The sequence below is a fragment of the Falco cherrug genome, chromosome 19, assembly GCF_023634085.1.
Source record: "Falco cherrug isolate bFalChe1 chromosome 19, bFalChe1.pri, whole genome shotgun sequence".
NCBI classification, from domain to species: domain Eukaryota; kingdom Metazoa; phylum Chordata; class Aves; order Falconiformes; family Falconidae; genus Falco; species Falco cherrug.
The window spans coordinates 3,017,329-3,036,551 of NC_073715.1; the positions used below are offsets into that span (position 1 = coordinate 3,017,329).

The 19,223-nt window shown below is 55.5% G+C and overlaps 2 protein-coding genes across 9 annotated transcripts in view; one reads left to right on the forward strand and one right to left on the reverse strand.

Moving 5' to 3' along the window:
* Nucleotides 1-379: 379 nt before the first annotated feature.
* SETDB1 (SET domain bifurcated histone lysine methyltransferase 1) lies at nt 380-18,219 on the reverse strand. Of its 8 annotated transcripts, none has more exons than XM_055696576.1 (22): nt 18,101-18,219; nt 16,392-16,614; nt 15,888-16,060; nt 15,390-15,427; nt 15,162-15,261; nt 14,581-14,748; nt 14,108-14,309; nt 12,849-12,922; nt 12,275-12,465; nt 11,284-11,413; nt 10,760-10,898; nt 8,108-8,266; nt 6,970-7,572; nt 6,634-6,750; nt 6,171-6,340; nt 4,807-5,423; nt 4,164-4,192; nt 3,752-3,884; nt 2,948-3,146; nt 2,277-2,491; nt 1,717-1,805; nt 380-1,141 (listed from the first exon to the last, which is right to left on the reverse strand). In XM_055696576.1, the coding sequence occupies exons 2-22, from the start codon at nt 16,601-16,603 to the stop codon at nt 1,024-1,026; spliced, it is 3,876 nt and encodes a 1,291-aa protein (XP_055552551.1). In that variant the 5' UTR covers nt 16,604-16,614; nt 18,101-18,219; the 3' UTR covers nt 380-1,023. The 8 variants fall into 8 exon arrangements, with proteins under 8 accessions (XP_055552551.1, XP_055552548.1, XP_055552547.1 ...); XM_055696573.1 differs by having other exon boundaries at nt 2,277-2,488; nt 16,392-16,717; nt 18,101-18,170; XM_055696572.1 differs by having other exon boundaries at nt 16,392-16,717; nt 18,101-18,169.
* A 750-nt stretch (nt 18,220-18,969) lies between these two features.
* Nucleotides 18,970-19,223, forward strand: part of ARNT (aryl hydrocarbon receptor nuclear translocator) — a 29,393-nt gene continuing 29,139 nt past the window's right edge. The window contains exon 1 of the mRNA XM_014282734.3: nt 18,970-19,114. The gene's annotated coding sequence lies outside the window, so the exon portion shown is untranslated. The remainder of the gene's footprint in view (nt 19,115-19,223) is intronic.

Consider the following 19,223-nt stretch of genomic DNA (forward strand, 5'->3'; position numbering starts at 1 on the left):
ACTGAGTCAAGTTCAAGGCTGCCCCAGCTGCAGCTCCAGCGCCGTGTTTTCAGCTGAACTCTTCGTTTTCAGCTTCCAGTTACGTCCTGAGGAGGGTGGGAGAAAGCAACCGGCAGCGGGTCGGCTCCCCAGCAAGAAAAGTTCAACCAGTTTCTCGTTAGTTTGAACAAGTGGAGGGTTTAATGAGTATTTGTTTTGCTAGGAGGAAGGAAAGGTGAAAGTGCCTCGGGGGGTGCGTCGCCCTCCCCGTGCCCATCTCGGCCTGCCTGGGCCCATCTGCCTCTGGCAGTTTTCCTGCAAACCCTGTGGAAACGGGGATGAAGGAAGCGGGTAAATCCTGCTTTTTCAGGGCTTTTGACTGTGTCTAAGGTTCAGGGCATTTTATTTGTTTGGTTTTTTTTTTTTTTTAATAGAAAAACATACTTTATTGCTTTTTAACAATGAAAAGATTTTTACAACATATCACAGTTGAAGACAGATACTTTCTTTCCCCCCTCTTAAATTTGTGTGGCTGCTGTAAATCCAGATTGGTCCGCTCTCCGTGGGCTTGTCTCCCCCCTCGCTCCCGTCCCATCCCAAGGCCGCAGGGACATAAAACACTTCCCTGGAGTCTTGGGGAAGGGTTTCCTGCTGGAAAACCAGCAGCAGCACCACCGGGAGCTGTAGCTGCCCAGGGCTTTGTGTCTTAAAGGTGGTGGAGAGCTGGAACAGCTGCTTGTGCGCAGCTCGGGGAGGTAAGGGCCGGGCTAACAGCCTTTCCTGCGGGACAAGCAGGGAGCCTGCAGCCCTGGGACGTGAGGGAAAGCAGCGCGGCGCGGCCGTCACCCCCGTGCCGGTTTACAGTTTGATCCATCCCCATCTGCTGCTGTAACTTTCAAGGGAACGGGAGAACGTGGAGCTGTAATCGGCTTCGTAATGGTTACTATTAAACAACTACCTCTTGAGAAGAAACTTTCCCCTCGCCAAGGGAAAGTCAGCACCAGGCCTGGGGGCAGGAGGGATCCGCTGGGGGCAGGAGGACGCTCAGAGCAGCCGCCCTCGGCACTCGATAGCCCCGCAGCAGCACAGCAGCTCTTTGCCTTCCACGCTGCCTACTTCGTAGTTGTAATCCCATGTCAGCTCCGTGCCGGCTCGTATCCTCCTGGGAAGTAAAAAAAAAAAAAAAAAAAAATATAAAATTAAGAAACCGGACAGGCTGGGAGAAGAGGCGATTCCAAAAAGAAGGATAAGCTGGAGCTCCTGCTAGCAGAGCGCAAGGCTTGCCCAGGACCTCTCTGGCCAGGGCGGCGGGGTCCTGCTTCTGGGGCAAGGGGGAAGCAGCCAGTGCGGCTGCCTCGGCTCTGCAGCGAGCGAAGGGACAAAGTTCGATGAATCACTCCCGTGGGGCTTCAGAGAGGCGCCGCTGCGCTCGCGGTGCCCAAAAGGCACGTGGCAGGGATTCACCACCGCCCGCCTGGCGCTGCCGGGAAGGTTTGTGACTCGAACGAGCTGGGCAGCTGGCTGCTCCGCACTTAACTCCCCGCTTCGGGAAGGTCTAAAACTGATGCAAAGCGCACCAGGATCTCCAGCAGAGGAGAGAGACCCTCGCCCAACTGGGCTCCAAGCTCTTCCCCGCTCGGGCTGGTGTAAAATTAAGGGGCAGTGGCTACCAGGAGTAGGAAACCCCCGGCCAAGGAGTGGGGTGCCAGCGGCCCGTCCCTGTGCACCACAACTCACTTGCTGGCGAAGAAGGCGACCCAGGGGAAGCGGAGGTCGTGCGTGTCCACAAAAACGTTCTGCACGAAGAGGTTAGGACTGCAGCTATGCTGTGAAGGGAGCGGAGACAACCGCAGTGAGCAAGTTCCTGCGTCGGAAGGGGCGCAAAGCGGCCCGCGGTAAACACAAGCCTTTATAAACAAGCAGCGTTCCCGATTTGTCCGCCGCATCCAGCGTAAGCCTGCTGAAACAGGCCACGCTCCCTCCCCTGCCTGCGCCGCCAGGGATGAGTCACAGGATCCACGCTTGCAAAGGTAACGGCGCTGGAAGGACTGACTTGGCCATCCTGCTCACCACGTGTCACGGGGCTGGAGCAGCTGCCTCGTTTCACTCACGTTAGGGGTGGGGAGAGGGGCATGGATCATCCTAATCTTGTTCTTTTCCCACTTTTTTTACTGTATTTATCTAGTCTTGGGGAGGAACAGGCCCCCTGAAAGGCCAAGTCACCCCGAAGATGTCCCCTTCCCTTCCCAGCTGCCGGGGGACGCTCCCTTTCGCCCGCTGCCGGGGCAGTGACTCACGTTGAGGTACCGGCCCAGGTTGCCCTCCAGCTTGGCATCGATGATGTAGCAGGACTCCTCTCCATCGTAGAACTGGCGAGTGGTTTTATGGACGGGCGCGCTCTCGCCCTTGTCGGCTGCTGCCATGTTGGTGGACTTGATGGCGATGCCGTGAGTCGATTTCAGGGCGAAGCCCCGGGTGGATTTCACCGCCACCTGCCTCTTCACGGGACCTGCTGCAAGAGAGGAGCCAACGCCACCCCGTTCTCTCTCGTCCTCCAGAAGAGGAGCCCCGCGGTAGCGCTGCTGGCTCCCCTCTTTCACACGGGGGTAGCGAGCGCCTGAGGGATGCAGCTCAGACCTAAAATACCACCCCCGGGGTGGCTCCTGGGAAGCTCCCAGCTCCGCTCGGCCCAGCACAGCCTGGAGACCCACCCTCATAAGCCCCACAGTTGCTTTTTCTGAAGATGTCCAGAAATATCTAGTCCTTGAGGACCAGGAGTTTGCAGTTATATCTCAAACAACACACGGGGAACCTTCAGACTTCAGTCCTCAGGCAAAACTCGGAGGTGTGTGGAGCGGGATGCAACACGCTCACAGCTGGTGTGTCCTCACGAGCCCTTCCCGGTGGTTTCTGGCCAAAATTTCTCGCTGTCCCCCCCATCCCTTCCGACCCCAGCAGCTGTCCGCACCTGAGCCAGACGAGGGGTTTTTCTTGTCATCCCCTTCCTCCTCCTCGGAGCCCGAGGAAATGGTCTGGATGTCGTCGCTGTCGTTGGTGGTGCCCTGGGCCTGCCCTGCCGCCGCCCGCCCGTTCTCCCCGTCGCTGTCGGTGCTGCTGGACAGGGTCAGCACGTCCTGTGGAAAGGCAGGAACAGCTCCGAGCGCAGCCTGCGCCAGGCGGGAGCATCGCTCTCCCGCTTCCTTCCCAAGCGACGTTCAGGGCTCCCTCGTCCCCCACGGTTCCGTGCTCTCTCCGAGCAGAGGACCTCTGTGCTCTTGGAAGCCCTTTGGAGCTGGCTCGGAGCTGAACGGGGCAGAAACCACCGCACAGGCCGGTGGCTGAGAGGGCAGCGAGGTTTCAGGGGGCACCCAGGCTGCGGGAAACTCGAGCCTGCACCGTTAGGTGCTCTGGGTTTTGCACGGAAAGGAGAAGACCCCAAAACCCAAAGCTGGTCCCCCCCCAGGATGGCTTCCTAGACCTGGCTCTGCCAAGCAACGGCTCCCTGGCGTGCTAGGCACGCTGCACGCCGTTCGGTCACGGCCCAAAGGCCGTGCTGTCCTCTCTTCTTGGGCTTTCGGAACCGTGAAGGGCCCCACTGTCTGAAGGAAATCAACTGTCCCCAGGAAATCCCAACTCCGAACCACCGGTGCTCAACTGGGAGCAACGGTGGCATAGGAACAACCCAAAGCACGGTCCAAGGTCCTCATCAAACCCGGCGGGAGCCGAGGCAGAGCCAGCCCTGCGCCTCCCAGCCCGAAGGATCACCGCTTACGTCTGTGGTGGGCTGCGGGGTGAGGGAATGCCGCCTGCTCTGCAGCAGGGCCGTCTTGCTCATCGGCCTCCGGACCCCTTCCAGTTTGGGAGGGCTGGGGTTGTAGCCGTACATCCTTCCCACGTCGCTCAGCCTGCGGGGCGAGGAGGAGAGCGGGTCACGCCTGCAGCTCCGGGGGGGTGTCCCCAGGCACAGACGGAGCAGCTGAGGGAAGGCGAGAGCCGGACACGACTGCCGTCACCAAGCGTTTAATTTCCCGGGGCACAGCCCAACCCCCCCCCCCCCAACCTCCCCGCTTACTCTGGCAGCGGCACTAGTAAAGTTGTTCAGGGGCAGCCCCAGAGTTACAGCAATTCATTCAGCGTGATATTTGGAAACAAAAAGCAGGAAAATACAATTTAAGGAATCTTACCCAAGAATTTTGCTTGAGTCTTCAGGTTCCTGCAGAGTGGAGAAGTACAGAAGATTAAAATCTTTCCCTTGCGGAGCTTTCTTCAGCCCTTCTGCAGAAATGCTCCCCAAACCCCAGCCCAGGCGCGAGGAGCCGGCTGTCCCCACCGCTCGGCCTGACACCCAGTCCAGGGGGTGCTCCAGAAGGGCCAAGTTACAACCGCGGGGCTCCCACCCTGCACACAGCCCCCCCCCAGGGGGCTCCAAGCCCTCTCCAGAGCAGGAGGCGGACAGAGACCTGCTGCCCCCCCAGCTCCCCCACCCAGGGCTGCACGGGCACGTCGTGCCCGGGGCAGGAGGGATGTTCGGCTCAGCTCATGCCGAGCCACTTCGTTGTGGCCTCCTGTGTCACAACTTCCCCCAGGAAGGGGAAAAGCACCTCCCTGCCCCCGCCCCCCCCCCCCGGTGGGCAAAAGGCCACGAACACAGGGCGAGGGGACACCGAACAGCACCACAGTCCACCCAGTTGTGTGGTAGGGGTAGAGAAGCCATTTGAGCAAGAGCACAGCCGAGGACATCTCTGTGTCTCCGTTTCCTCAGCCGTGCCCCCAAGCCGGGCGCGGTGCCCCCCTCCCCGTCCCGCAGCCCCCCCAGCCCTCCCTTACATCTTTCTTCGGTGCCTTTGACTCTCCATCCAGCTCGCCCGGGGCAGCAGCACAGGTTTTCTCTCGCTCACCCGGGAGCTCCGTTTTGCTGACCTTGGCCTCGCCGCCTTCGCTCATCTTGAAGGAGGAGGTGCTGTCGTTGTCCTGGAAGGTGTCAGACATGCTGTTGGAGCTCAGCCATGAGGCCACTTTGTTCTTGGAGGTCTCCTCCGATATCGGCAGCTTACAGGAGGCGGCCACTGCCGTCTCGTCGTGGCTGATTTGCCGGGTGAGCCCCGAGTCCTTGGAGGCTGTCTCCGACAGCCCGTTCTCCTTCTGGCCCCGGGTCTGCCGTCGCGTGGCATAGCTGCGCCACACCGAGCTGGTACTGAAGTCCTCATCCTTGCAGAAGTTGTCATCAGAGCTGTCCTCGTTGGACTCCTCCTGCTCCTCGGTGCCTGTGTTTTCCTCCTCTTCATCCTTGAGGTCCACCCCGCTGCTGTCAGAAGAGCACTTTGCATCGCTCTCGTAGCCCTCCTTGAAGTTCTCCACGCTCTCAATGTGATCCAGGTTCGCAAAATATTCGTCACCCATCTCTAACCCCTCTTTGTCGGCAAAGTCATCTGTGAGGATTTTCCCTGGAGGTGGGGAATAGGAAACCTAAGTGTGAGTTTCCCAGGGATGACATTCCTACCACCCCACAGGTTTTACCCTCCCCAAAGACTCGCTGAGGAGCAAACAGGACCGACACCACCTTATCCCAAAGCTGGGCTGGGAAAGGACAACGTATTTCCCTGACACCCAAGGTAACATAAACCTGCAGCGGGCCCCTGCTAACATCCAGGCTTCCAAGATGGAAACTTCCAACCAGGCGTTCGAACGGGGCGACCGCCTTTGCCTCGGAAGGGCTGGAGGTGACGGTGTAGCGCAGGGGCAATATTAAGGGCAAGAAACCAGAGCGCCAGAACTCAGGCAATGCCTGCGGTTAGTTTCATTTCGGAGTTAACGCAACCAAGCTGCGCAACTTCTGCATTTTATTGGTTTGTGCCGACGTTCCAGCAACTGGTTTGATGTAAACAGGAAGCAGGTATGTGTTCATCCACCCTCAGCGTGCAGAAACAGCTCTGGGGATCCGAGCGCTTCTCTTGACGCTGGCACTGCAGCACCTTGTTTTTGCGATAAACAAAGCCTAGCTCTCAGGCCTGACACAACCGGCTCTTTTCAGCTACTTATGCCCCCTGTCCTGAACCAAAAGCAAGCAGGTTCCTATCTGAACGCCTGTGACCGCCGGGAAGCATGGTGGCTCGACAAAGGCTTTGCATTCACAGCACCTGTTTCAAAAAGGAGAGGCTCCTACCTGCCTGTTCAGCAGGGCGAGCTCCTACCTGCGTAGATGCAGACGAAGGAGCCTTTAGCAATGTCATCAAGGCAGCGAATGCCCCAGCCTTTGTTCTGCGTCTTGAATAACTGCAGTCGGACTTGGAGCCCGTGCTGGACCAGGCGGTTGGTGCACATGTTAACGTTGCACTTGCACCTCTTGTTACACTCGTAAACTCTGAAAGAAAAGGAGAACAGTGAGATCTTCCTCGATAAAGCAGTATCCCAAGGCTCGGCGGAGTACCAGTCACGATGCAAAGGGACTTGCAGCAGCGACTGCAAGCTCAGCGCAGGAGGGAGAGCGGAGCTGCCAGGTGCGAGGGTAATGCACGGGCGTCCCAGGCCACGCAGGACCAGATGGATCAAGAGCTCAGTATCTGCACTCGGCTCCGGGAAATACCGCCTCTCTCACAGCGCCAAGTTTCCGACGCTGGTATTTGTGAGGGAAGGAGAAGACGCAGCTCTGCTTACCCTGTCGGGAGGCATTCTTCCAGCCTTTTGTGCTGGTATCCTGCGTTGGGGTTGATCTGCCCACCTGGGGTACAGCCAGTCGCCTGGACTGTCAGCTGGTGACAGGCACATTTCGATCTAGAGAGACACACAGAGAAAAACCCACCTGTGCACCAGAAGTTAGTTTTACACACCGGTTTTACAGCAAGGAGAAAAAAAAAAAAAATCGCATCTTTTTGCATGTCTATGTGCAGAGACAGGGCCTGACTTGGAGTCAAACTTACAAGTGACCAGAGCAGATTCCCCCTGGGCCGCCCACCACCCTCCAGGTGCAGTGACACAGAGGAGTTCACCTACTTGTCCCTGCAGCCGTCCTTGCAGTCGCAGCCCACGAGGAATTCCCAGCTGGTGTTGATGTAAACCCCTTTGCCGGGGATGCGCTCCTTGCTGTAGGCCACTTGGGGAGGCGGGGTGTTATCGATCTCGTTGACACAGGACAGCGGCACGTCCTCCTTACCCTTGGTAATGTCTGCGATGTAGTAGTAGGGCTTGTAGGGCTGGAACTTGCGATCCACCAGCACGTAGGGATCCAGGCAGAACATCTCCAGGAAAAGGAAGTCGCAGTCTGTCTCGAAAAGGTAGCGCTCGATCTCCTGCATGGTCCTCAGGCACAGCCCACAGGGTGTCTTGTAGAGGACGTGGAAGCCCATCTTGCGGTTCACCCGTCGGCGGGCTGTCATCCGTCGGAAGTCGTAGAGCAGCGGGATGAGCAGGGGGTTCTTGCTGCGGTACTGATCGCTGCGGATGGGACGGACGCGGGACAGGCAGGTGTAGCTGCAGACGTGCGGCAGGTAGAAGAGTTTCTCCAGCGGGGCTCGGTAAGAGGGCTCGTTGGGCACGCGGTCCATCATGCCATGGAAGGCCTGCGCTGCGCCACCGCCTGCCTGGCCGCTGGCGAGCCTGTTAGGGGGAAAGGGACACACTGAACAGCCGCGGCTTACGGAAGAGCAGCGCTTTCTCCTCCAACTGCAGAGGGATTTTGGTTGAGACACAACTTAATTCCTATCAAAACAGCTGCTCTGAGACACGCTGCTTCGCTGCTTAGTCCAAATAGGCACAAACCCCAGCATCCCCGAGGGGCGAGGCTGGGCAGCCCACAAAGGGAGCATTACCAGCAGCAGAGAACAGAAAAACCCACCCCCCAATCAGAACTAGGGAAGCAAAACCAAGCACAAGTTGGATGTGGTCTCAGCACACACACCAGCAGCTTCTGTGCTGCGCAGCGACTGCCACAGAGCGACCCGAGCTCAGGCCAATGACAAAACGTCAGGAACAGTTGTCTGGGAGGGAGAACAAGGTAAGAGGAAGGCGAACGCTCAGGACTGGACGAGCTGGTGAGTGAAGGTGTCAATCGGTCACAAAATAAACCCGTGCTAATCCCGACCTCTCGCACGCACGCAGGGATTTGTAGGAAGCGTGAAGCAGCTCTGCCTACCGATGCTGCGGGGCCGCGCTCAGCCGTCCCGATGGAGGTGCATCGCTTAGGACAGGTGAAGAAGGCGATGACTGCCCGGAACCCACGGAGCCAGGACGGAAGGATGTGCTTTTCTTGGCCACTTGCTTCCTCGACTGGGCCAGCTGACTGTCGGTGCACCTGCGCGAGGGAAGAAGGGAGGCCATCTGCAAGATGTACACGTTCACACAACGGCAGGATTTAGACAGACAGGACAGGCCGAATAACACTCCCCCCTGGAAGTTGGCAACAGTGTGCCGTCCAAGAGAAACAGAGCAGATTTTTTTCCTAACGAGTGTGAAAATCAACCCATTTCTGACTATTGGTGCTGCAGGATCCCACAACAACCCCAACCAAATGCCAGAACTCGCCTACGTCTAAAAGCAACTTCTGACATACTGCTATTTATTTGGAAGTAAGGGATAAGGGTGAGAGGGAGTGTAAGGAGGACGTCCAAGGCCTTTATTTCAGGAAGCCGGACAAACCACTACTTGAAGAAACCCCTGCAACAGCAGAAACAAGAGTTTACAGAGGCTCAATCAGCGCAACAGTACTGAGCAGTGGGAGGAACAAGGAGTACAGTGGACTCTCTTGTCCTTACCAAGAGGTGACTGCACAAAGGAATGTAACAGCATCACTGACAAAAGGGCTACGAGGGGCTCCCGAACACCTCTGCAGCCCGATGCACCACATCAGGAAGGTGGGCGGCACCTGGAAGACACTACCTTCGTGTTCCAAGCAAACACCATGGAGGTTTTTGATCCATTTATACCGATTAAACAGAAAACCACCCCAAACCAGCCACTGGTTTTCCCACAGGTGGAAGAACATAGTTATCAGGGCAGAAAAGGAGGAGACAGTGAGAGCAAGAGGGGGTGACTATCTGCAAACGTCTGCCTCAAAAGCAAGGTGTTAACACACATTTCAAAATTCAAGAGGAAGAGAAAAAAAGCTTCCATCAACAGGCTTTAAAGAGTCAGAAATAGCTGACAGTGGCTCCCTGCCACTGTAGAAGAACTTGAAGGTGGGACTAGAGAGGGAAGAGAACTAGACCTTCCTCAGAGTAAACAAAACACGAGAGTGAAGAAACCATTCTCGCAGTTTTAATAATCTAAAACTAAAGTGGTTTTAACCCAACAGTATCCCTTGGGACAGCAGGGACACTGATATGGTACGCTGCCTTCAGTCACTGTTAAAAACCAGTTGTCTTTAAGCCGGTCACTCCTTAAGGGCAGGGCAGGGCAACAGCTGTAGTAGCGTCTCCTTGTATCAGATCTGAAAACAAGATCCTAAAGTCAAAGCTGCTGTCTGGAGGGAACAAAAAAGGCTTCCTGTAACCATGCAAGGACCGTTAAATGGAAAAGGAGAGGTCTGGCAGCCGACGAGACAGCAGGCAGGCAGTCCAACTTCATCGCCTTCGTGCCGTGTCCCTGCACATCCTTCCTACAGCCTCGACAGCTCGGGCTGCTCTGGTGTTAGGGGCTGGCAGGCTGGCCCTGGGCGGACGGTGGAGGAGGCAGCTTGCATTTCTCGTTCTGGAGCAGACCTCCTTCAGCATCGGCCTCTCCTTGGTCATGTAAGAGGTGAGGGACAAGGCTATTACAGCTTTGATTCTCACGTCTCCGTCAGGAGGAGCATTCTCAAGTGAGCTCCCACATCCAGGGGCAGAACGGCTCATATTGCACTGGTACTTGGTGAGGAATCCCCTCCTGAGACCGGAGGCTGACGGCAGGTGGGGCTCCTGAGATGCTGCTACGCCTGGAGAGCATCGGGTAAATAAAGATTCACGTGCTGCACAGGTTCCTTACAGCTGGGACATCTCTTTTCTCCCTTCTGCCCATGCAGCAAGGCACAGTCACAGCAGAAGATATGCTGGCAGGGGACCAGGCGTCCAGAAATTCGGATGGGAAATCCACAGTGGTGACAATAATTAACTGGGAGAGCCTTTCTCTCCCCTAGAAAGTTATTACAGTCCCAGAGCGCACGCCCAGGTACCCTGGTGTTCTCCAACACGCTCCCTCCATCACAAGGCCGAGCTCCTCCTTCATCCAGGCCTCCTTGGGCACCAGCCTGCACCTCCGAGAACGTCCTGCTTGGGCCCCCGGCAGCGGGAGGCACGTGTGCGACTTGGCTGTGGCTTAGCTTTATCGGGTTTGGTCTGTGACCACCGAGACCAACCACTGATCCTGAGTTCTCAGCACCTTGTAAGTCATTGAGGTCTGCGAGCAGGTCAGTCGGAGTGGAGGGATACAAGGCAGCCGGGGACCAGTGCCTGGATCGTGACACGAGGGAGCAATTCAGATTTTCAGAAGAGAAGGAGCAAACTTTCTAACTTGGAAATAGATCAAGTGCAAAGCTTTAGCCCTGAGTAAGAACAATGGCATTTGGCTCAGGGGGTGCTGGGCTGTCAGCTCTCCCGCCCCCAATTACTCATCCAGCAGCCTTTCTCTGTAGTTTCCCCCAGAAGCATGACTAAAAGAGATCCGTGTAACCAGGAAACAAGCCTAGTCAGGGAGGAAACCCGCACCTGAGGATTCCTCTGCACAGAAAGCGTGGTGCCTGAGAGAGCTGAGCACTGGAGACGGGACACAAAGGAGGCAGTGGTGGAAGCAGAGAACTGACTCAGGTACTTACTCCATCTCAGCAGGCTGCGGAGACACGGACTGTGCAGCCAGCGAGGCCGCCTGCATTTGCTCTAAAGGTTTGTAATGGGTACCAGCTCCTGTTAAATCCTGGGTATATTGTACTACGGGCCCTTTGCTCCTGACGGCACCTAGTGGGGAGGGGAAAAAGCAAAATATCAGCAGGAAAAGTCTCTACCATCGACCAAAATTTGTGGCACTAGCTACAAAATATTGATTTAGTCCCCGAAGGCAACCAAAACAGAGACATTCACAATTAACACCCGGTCATTGCCTGAGCTGAGTCACAGCCAGTCACCCCAAACAGATTCCGGCCACTTTACCCAAATGCAGTTTGGTTTTGTGACATCTTTATGCCAGGGGAAAAAGCCCACTGTAAATCTTAAAGCTCCAGGAGTTCTGCTAAAAAAACAACCACCAAAACCAAACCAAAGCCAAAACAACCCACCTGCCCCCACCAACCCACCACACGTCCACTCAAATTCCAGGATATCAACTGAAAAAGATGTCACATACCAACATTGGGACGAGTCCTCGCTTGTCCACTTTGCTTCTTTTCTTGTGTGGAGGCCGTGGAAGTTTTCATGCTGAACATGGGCTCAAGGCGTGTGGAACCCCGGTAAATCCACTCACAGCGTTTATCATCCTGCAGTAAGGAGAAGGCAACACTCACAGCACCTACAGCAAGAGCTTCCAGAGGTACAGTACCGGCCTGGGAGGCAGCAGCATGCTTTTAGGGTGAGCAGAATCACATGGAAAGGAGGCGCAAGCATTGACGTGAAGGCTCTTGAAAGACCATGCAGCAAATAACTCATCACGTCTGGGGGAGCACTGAACACAAACCCAATCTAGACAGAGGTCCCCAAACCTCAAATGCAGTTCTGTTCTCAGCCCAGCAACCGACCAAGGAGGCACCATTGGAGAAACCAGACCCCTTCAGGAGACAAGTTATCTGCTCTAGGACAGGGGGGTTAAATTTGCAAGTGCACAATGTCTTCCCCAGCCTCAGTGGCTATGCAGCTATCTGGACCTGGACGGGAAGGGAGCCAAGCCAGCACAGGCAGTACGTCTGCTCCCTTTCTGCAATTTGTAGAATGTGAGCAAGCAGGTTATCACAGCTTCTGCTCAGTTTCTCTCCTGCTTCTCAAACCGACACTTGTATTTGGACAGAAGACACAGCTAGGTGTTTATATCGAGGAAAGGGTCAGGATGGAACACCTGCAGATGATGAATTTTCTTTCTTATTCATCTGTCGCTTTCAAGTTTCACATGCAAAATGCTTTAAAAGGCTTTTGAAGCTTTTGTCATGCAAATGGAAGTGTTTCACCTTCACTATCAGTGCACAGGAGAAACTGGCAGTCTACCTACTGAGCAAAACACCTGCTTGCTCCAGGACCCTGTCTGCCATTAGCAAGGAAGCAGGACTGCACCAGCCCAAGTCAGCCACCCTCCAACTCAAATTTAAGCCTATCTTCCCTTCTTAATGGGAAAAAGAAAATTGCTCTACCAGGAAAAGGATTCTGACCAGACTGCCATCTACTTCTTCCACTCTGGATTTCCACCAGGTCCCTTCCCACTCGGTTTTGATCAGCTGTCCGTTCTTCAGCAGTACCATGGGCCGGTTGGGGTAGGCTGTGATGTACTCCTCAATGAAATCACGACAGGAAACATCCTCTATGTCTTCCCAGGTCTTTTTTACTGCTCAGAAAGAGACAGTTGGGAGAAAGAGAAGAGGAGGAAAGACTCTTACAAAAAGAAACTTTTAACTCTTTCCCAAAGAGATCCCAGGTGGATTTTTACATAAGAACAACCAAGCAGCAATCCCGAGTGGCTGGATTATTGGCGGTAGGGCACCCAGCCACGTTAATGCACCCAGAGTGCAAGGAATCACAGCAGACTCACTCTGCCCGTAACAAACCACTATTTCCTCCAGCTTCATATGCAAATATCTACAGGCACAGCAGCAGAGGGGCCATGCACCCTGTCTGTCCCCTGTCTTTTGAGCCCCGGCTCTTTCACACCCCCAAAGGCTCTCCATACAATTTCAGTATCAGGACACCGGAGGGGCAGAGATCACTCACGTGGCCTGCAGACTGGGTACAGCTCCCACTCCTTGACATATGAAGCATAGCCATCATCAAAGAAGATCAGGAATCTGGAGAAGAGCAGCGTTGGAAGTTGGAAATTAGAAACACCGCTGAGTAAAATGCAGCTCCACATCACATAACGGAAGCGGAGCACCCCTCCCGTTTCTGCTGCCAGTCCCGAAGAACCTCGACTCAGACACAGTGGATGAGGAGATCGCGTGCTTTGCAGCACAGCCGCTTCCCTTGGTTCTTACAGAACAGCTCCCCCCCAGCCCCGAGCTCTCCCTCGGCTCCCAAAGACAAAACAGAAGCTGCCCGAAGGCTTCCCAGCAGCATAGCACAGCCTCTTCCCTCAGCTCCACATTCCCTCCATGCCTCGGCCACAGGAGGTAAAGGAAAAGACAGTTTCGTTGCTCCTAATCTCTCCGAGAAAAAATATATTTTGGAGCCTCTGGGAGGGACACCGCCAGGGCATGGACAGGAGCATGAGAGTCTCCCCAGTGTCTGGGGGGGCCGGGAGCTCAGAGGGGGACACCCCCAAGGCTGGATACAGCACCGCTTAGTGCTGCGTGCCTCTCTACAATAACTGCAGGATATGGAGCCGTACAAAGCTTGGCATGACGAGGGATCAGCGTTACAGGCAGCCCAGCCAGGAGGAGTAAATTTGCAACCTGAGTAATAAATGCAGTTCATTTTCAGTTATTAAACACGTATCAGATAGAACTTGACACAATTAGGCCTTTACGGCAGATCCACGCTTGAAAACGAAGAGGGTGACTGTATCCTTTATGAATCTTCTCAGAAAGACCACAAGCCTGAACCACAACATAAAAAAAAGCCCTGCCCCTTATTTACAGCCGCCTGAGAAGGCTGCTTTAGACCTGCTGTTTCCTCCGTAAGTGCTCTGGCAGCACTGCTGGCACCGAACGCTTCTAGGGCTCCTGTTTCCTAACGCTATGTTTTATGCCTTGAGCAGTGCAGACTGACATTTGTGTGATGGTTTGAATGAATTACCAGATATAATTTCTGGCTCAGGGACATGAGTAATAGAATGGAAGCTCCACCCAAGAGCTTTCAGAGATAAGAGAGACCAAAGAAACAACATTCAGAACTACATCTCTGGAAAGGGCAGGAAAGAATTTCGATCCTGTGGTAGCAAATACACTTTTTTTTATTCTTTTTTCCCCCTGAAAACAAACAGACAAAAATGTGAAAGAGAGAGAGGGTACAGGACTGCGGAGGAGAATACATACCTATCTTTATTCTTCACATTTGGGGTTTCAGCCACAATGCCAGCATACAGCCAAACCTGATTCCCGTCTTTGTATTTTGCCACAACCCTGCTGCCAACGTAGTGTTTCTCAGGCGCGGGGTGATAGTCATAAGCAATGTGATTGCCAGAAAGCAAACTCTTCCCTTTATTATCAAATTTCACTTTGTACTTCTTCCCAACACCTGAAAGACATGTCAACGCGGCAGGATAAATAAAAGCTGACTGCAAGAAGTCCAGTACCCTGCAGCACTCTGGTCCAAGTTCAGAACTTATTGAAAGCGTTTCCAGAAATTAATTTGGAAGGTAAAATATAGTGGAGATGTGTTGTTCTCACAACTCTTTCCCAGTGCTCTGACACAGGAGGAGACCTGCTCCAAGCCTGATCAACACCATCCACCCAAAGCTTAGCGAAAACCACAAGCACCAAGTCACAGCATCAAGCACGGGACGTACCGATTGTCTGGATGGCGATTAGAGTTCCTTTGTGCCACGTTTTGGTTCTCTTTTTGCCCAGGATCCTCATGCCAACGTTCAGATCACCGTCATTGCTGAGATCGCTCCCAGCTGCTGCAAGGCCAACGGGCTGGACAGCACTGGAAGTTTCCTGAGGGGTTTGTGCATCTACCCAAGGAACAACAACAGAAGGTAAGTTAAGAAATTGCCCAAAGATTCCCTCGTTTATGCACGCAACTGGAAGAACATCTCAACCTGAGACAGGAGGCGTTCTTGCCTTCCATTAGTTCAGTCAGCCTAAGTGCCTCAGTTTTACTGGATGGAGTAATCAGCAAGTGAGGTTTAAACACCATTAAAAAGTTTTCATGTTATGGAAATCGCACCACATGCATTTGCTTTCGGAAAGGGCTTAAAAAAAAAAAAAAAAAAAGGACTTAGGAATCAACATGTCCTAATAGGTCTTTCCAACAGGGAAAGAGAATAGTTATTTTTCAGGTACCAAACTGTCAGATGCAGACAGGACCAGGGGAAGGACACACACGGGTGCCAGCCCACGTCTCAAGAGGCTCTCACACACCGACCTTTTTGTGCATCCTGAGCATTTGTTTTCTTGTTCACCGCATCCATAAATCTCTGCACATCCTGGGCAGACTTTCTCATTGCAGCCATGGCTTCCCGCAGCTGAAGGGAAGGAAAGAGAGAAAATATGAAGAATCTTTTCATTTTTGTACTGAATACAATGTTGTCCTAAGCATTCCGGCAAAACCCCACTTCAGATGCACACTATAGTCAAGTCTTTTCCAACTCACCAGAGTCTGATCCTTTGCGATTCTGGAACTACTGTTGCCTGCATTTCAAGAGAAAAGAAGTAGTTTCAAACATCTTGGGGAGGAAAAAATCCACCCTAGTTAAGCCACTGAAAGAAGAGGGAACAGAGAAAAGCATCTATTCGAAGCAGATTACCAAGCCACCCCTTCTAGAGGCACAAGACGCTGCACAGGCTGCTCCCCCTTGGGGCAGCATTTGACAGGGACAACGGTCAGGCTGGTGGGAGATGGGAGAAGTCCCGGTTTGGGACTCCAGGAGCCACGGAACAGTTACAGGCCCTGGCAGACCACGCAGCGGTGATGTTCCTCACGAGCTAATGGGTTTTCCTACCTGATCCTCTCCCGCTTACAGGCAAGCGTGGCTTATGGCCAACTTTATGATACCCTTACTCTGATCCCTCTTGTTCCCATGCTCCTCCGGGACATACTCAGATCTCCATCCCTCCCCTCAGTCCCATGCGGCGCAATGAGATACTGAACTGTGCTTCCAGCCCGAATCGATACTCATGACATCGTCGTCGTCTTCATCTGGGATCTCAATCACTTCTGTGGGCTTGGCAGCCAAGTCCTCGTCCTCAGAGCTGCTCTCACGGTACTGGAGGCCCAGCTTGGAGTACAGATCCTTCACCAGTATCTCACATTTATCAATAGCTCTGGGGAAATAAAGAGAAGAGCAGCAACAGGAAAAGACAAGGTGAGTGCAGCTGTACATCCCACAATACTGCAGAAATAAACAGGAACTGACTGCTGGGGAGCTGCTAATTAAATACAACCATGATGAGGTGAGGGAAGAGTATTCACATGAAGGATTTAAAGCCACAGGGGGAATAATTTTAATTATCCCTCAACAACCACACAGGCAAACGAACTGATGTAGAACCACAGCATCAGTCGACACCGAAAGGAAATGGGCAGCACTCAAGCCATCTCCCCGTCCTCTGCTCCAAGGCTCTGACGCACGGCTGCGATTCCAAGCGCACCCACCTCGAAGCGTCATCAAAGAGCCGGTCAACATGAGCCACCTCTTCTTCCTTCTGTTTCACGCACTTCTCCAGCTCCTCCAGCTGCTGCTTCCTTTGCTTCACACACTCAAACTTCTCCAGCTCTTTGTCAATGATATCCTGGAGCTCCTCCATGGAGATTCCCAGCTCGTCCATCACTTCTTGCTGCAGCTCTTTGATCTCCTGGGAATCCATTTCTGTTGTAACTGACACCACAAAGAAATGAGAAAAGGCTGGTGAAACCCTACTGCTGTAGCACATCCTCTGAGGCACAGCGCTCACGAGAGCATAAGCTCCATTTTTTGAAAGCTAAACAGGAAGAAAATGTTAAATATGTTAAGATAACATCACAAGGAGCCAAAAATAACCAAAGTGCAAAGCAGACTGTGGAGCCAGAGGATTCCAGGACAACCAGGGACTCCTGACGTTTCCTCTGATCTCTGCCCAGACTCTCCAAACCCCCTGAACGTCAGAGCCTTACGTTTCCCCACCTCAGCGCCCTCTCCTCTGCGAAACCTGCGGGCAGTTCTCACCCCGCTGCCTCGCCTGGGAGGAAAGCCACACAGGTGCCTCTCCCAGCCCGTCCCACAGCTTCACCTTCACACAGCAGCCCTGCAGAGCTCCTGTCCTCCCCTGCCTGTGGCATTTAAGGAACGGGATAACATCCAGCCCCAGGGATGGGGATGGTCCCAGCACTCTCCTCTGTCCCTCGAGTCCTGTTGAGCTGGGCCTGGTGGTAACACATCCAGTCTTCATGCCTTTGAAGCCTGGCCTCCATCAGCAGCCCCCAGACACCTCCCTCCCTCCCACAACGCTCCCTGCTCTCACCTCTCTCTTCAGGCTCCCTGCCTGTACCTAAGCACACCCTCGTCTCCAGCCCCTCCTTACCTCTGGCTCTTCCAGCAGCCCTGGTCCCATGCCCCCACCCTGTTCCCGTCACCCCGATCCAGCTCTCCCTGCCCATGTTTCTCCCCCACCTGCACCCACGCCACCCCCAGCCACACCACCACACACTCTCCTCCTGCCTGACAGATGCAAAGAGACCCCCACAGCCCCTCAACACCTCCCACCCCAACGACCACACACCTCCCCCACAGCCCCCATCAGCCTCCACTTCCCAACGCCTCCCATCCACACCCCACCCCCCCTCACACCCAGGGCCCTGTCCAACAGCCCCCACAGCACCCCCAACCCCGTTCCTCCCCACACAGCCCCATCCCAATGCCGCCACAGCCCCCCCTCACCCCCCAGCCCCCCACCCCCCACTCCCAGTGTCCTCACGCCCTCTCTTACACCCTGCACTTTGCTTAGATTGGCAAGTTTCCATCAACCTGTCGTCCTAGAAAAGTCCCTGCCCCACAGCCCCTCCCCCCAAACACCCCCCCACCTCACCCGTGGATATCCCCTCACATCCCCTCAGTCCCCCTGCCCCACAGCCCCCTCTCTACACCCCACATCCCTTCACAGCCCCTCACTCTCCCCAGTCCCCCGCCCCTCTTTTCCCCTCGTATCCCCTCACAGCCCCTCACTCCCCCTACCCCACAGCCCCCTCTTTGCCCCCCACGTTCCCTCACAGGCCCTCACTCCCCCTGCCCCACAGTCCCTCTCTTTGCCCCCCACGTTTCCTCACGGCCCCTTGCTCCCCCCCTCACTCCGCCTGCCCCACAGCCCCCTCGGGCAGGCCGCACTCACCGAGGCTCCCAGGCCCGGGGCCCGCCGCGCCCCCAGCTGCTGGGGAGAAGGAGGTGTGTTTGGGGGGGAGGGGCTCCAACGGACGCTGCTTGACGTCACTTCCGGTTACAGTAGCCCCGCCCCCCCGGGGCGCCAATCCTCCCCCGCCGGCAGGCGAAGTCGCGCGCGGCACCGCGCATGCGCTGGGGGCGGGGCCAGGGCCGCTTAAAGGCGCAGCGCCCCCAACAAGGCGCGGTGCTGCCCCCTGGGGGAGGGCGTTGGGAAGGGCCCGGGGCCCTGAGGGGCCGCGTAGGTCCGGGGGTGTCGGGGACCCACAGGGTGCTCGGAGGGGGTGGGTGGGCTTTGGGTGTGCTGGAGAGCTCTGAGGGGCCTTGAGGGGGGTGCTGGGGAGCTCTGTGGGGGCTGGGCTGCTGGGTGATGGAGCGCTCTGAGCATGTCGGGGGTCTTTGGGGGGACACTGGGGAGCTCTGAGGGTGCTGGGGGGCCTTGGGGTGCTGGGGGGCACTGGGGGTTCTAAGGAGCCTTGGGGTGCTGGGGGGCACTGGGGAGCCCTGAGGGTCCTGAGGAGCCTTGGGGTGCTGGGGGGCACTGGGGAGCCCTGAGGGTCCTGAGGAGCCTTGGGGTGCTGGGGGGCACTGGGGAGCCCTGAGGGTCCTGAGCTTCCACAGTGCTGGAGGGCCCTGGAGTGCCGAGTGGCCCAGGGTGTCTGGGGGTGCCGTGGTGCTCGGGGGGCTGGGGGTTGTCGGAGTGCCCTGTGGCATGGGAGGGCTGGGGGGTGTTCTGGGGGCTGTGATCCTGGGGGTGCCGGGGGTCCCTGGGGCTGGCTCAGTTGATCTGCTCCTCTTCCCAGGTGGAGGTTGGGATGGCGCTGTAGGGATCCATGATGAGCTTGGCGCACCGCACCATCATGGCCAGGAGGAAGAGGCACATGAGCACCACGAAGGCCATGGCGAAGCCCTTGTCCACATCCACTGCCGGTGGCACGGTGACATTCTCCATGCAGGTGGCCCTCAGGTGCGTGGCCCCCGTGGCATCCCTGTGGGGCAGAGGCGGGCGGGATTCACAGGAGCCGGATGGGTGGCAGTGCAGGGGAAGTACCGGTGGGGTGGCAAAAGCGGCCAAA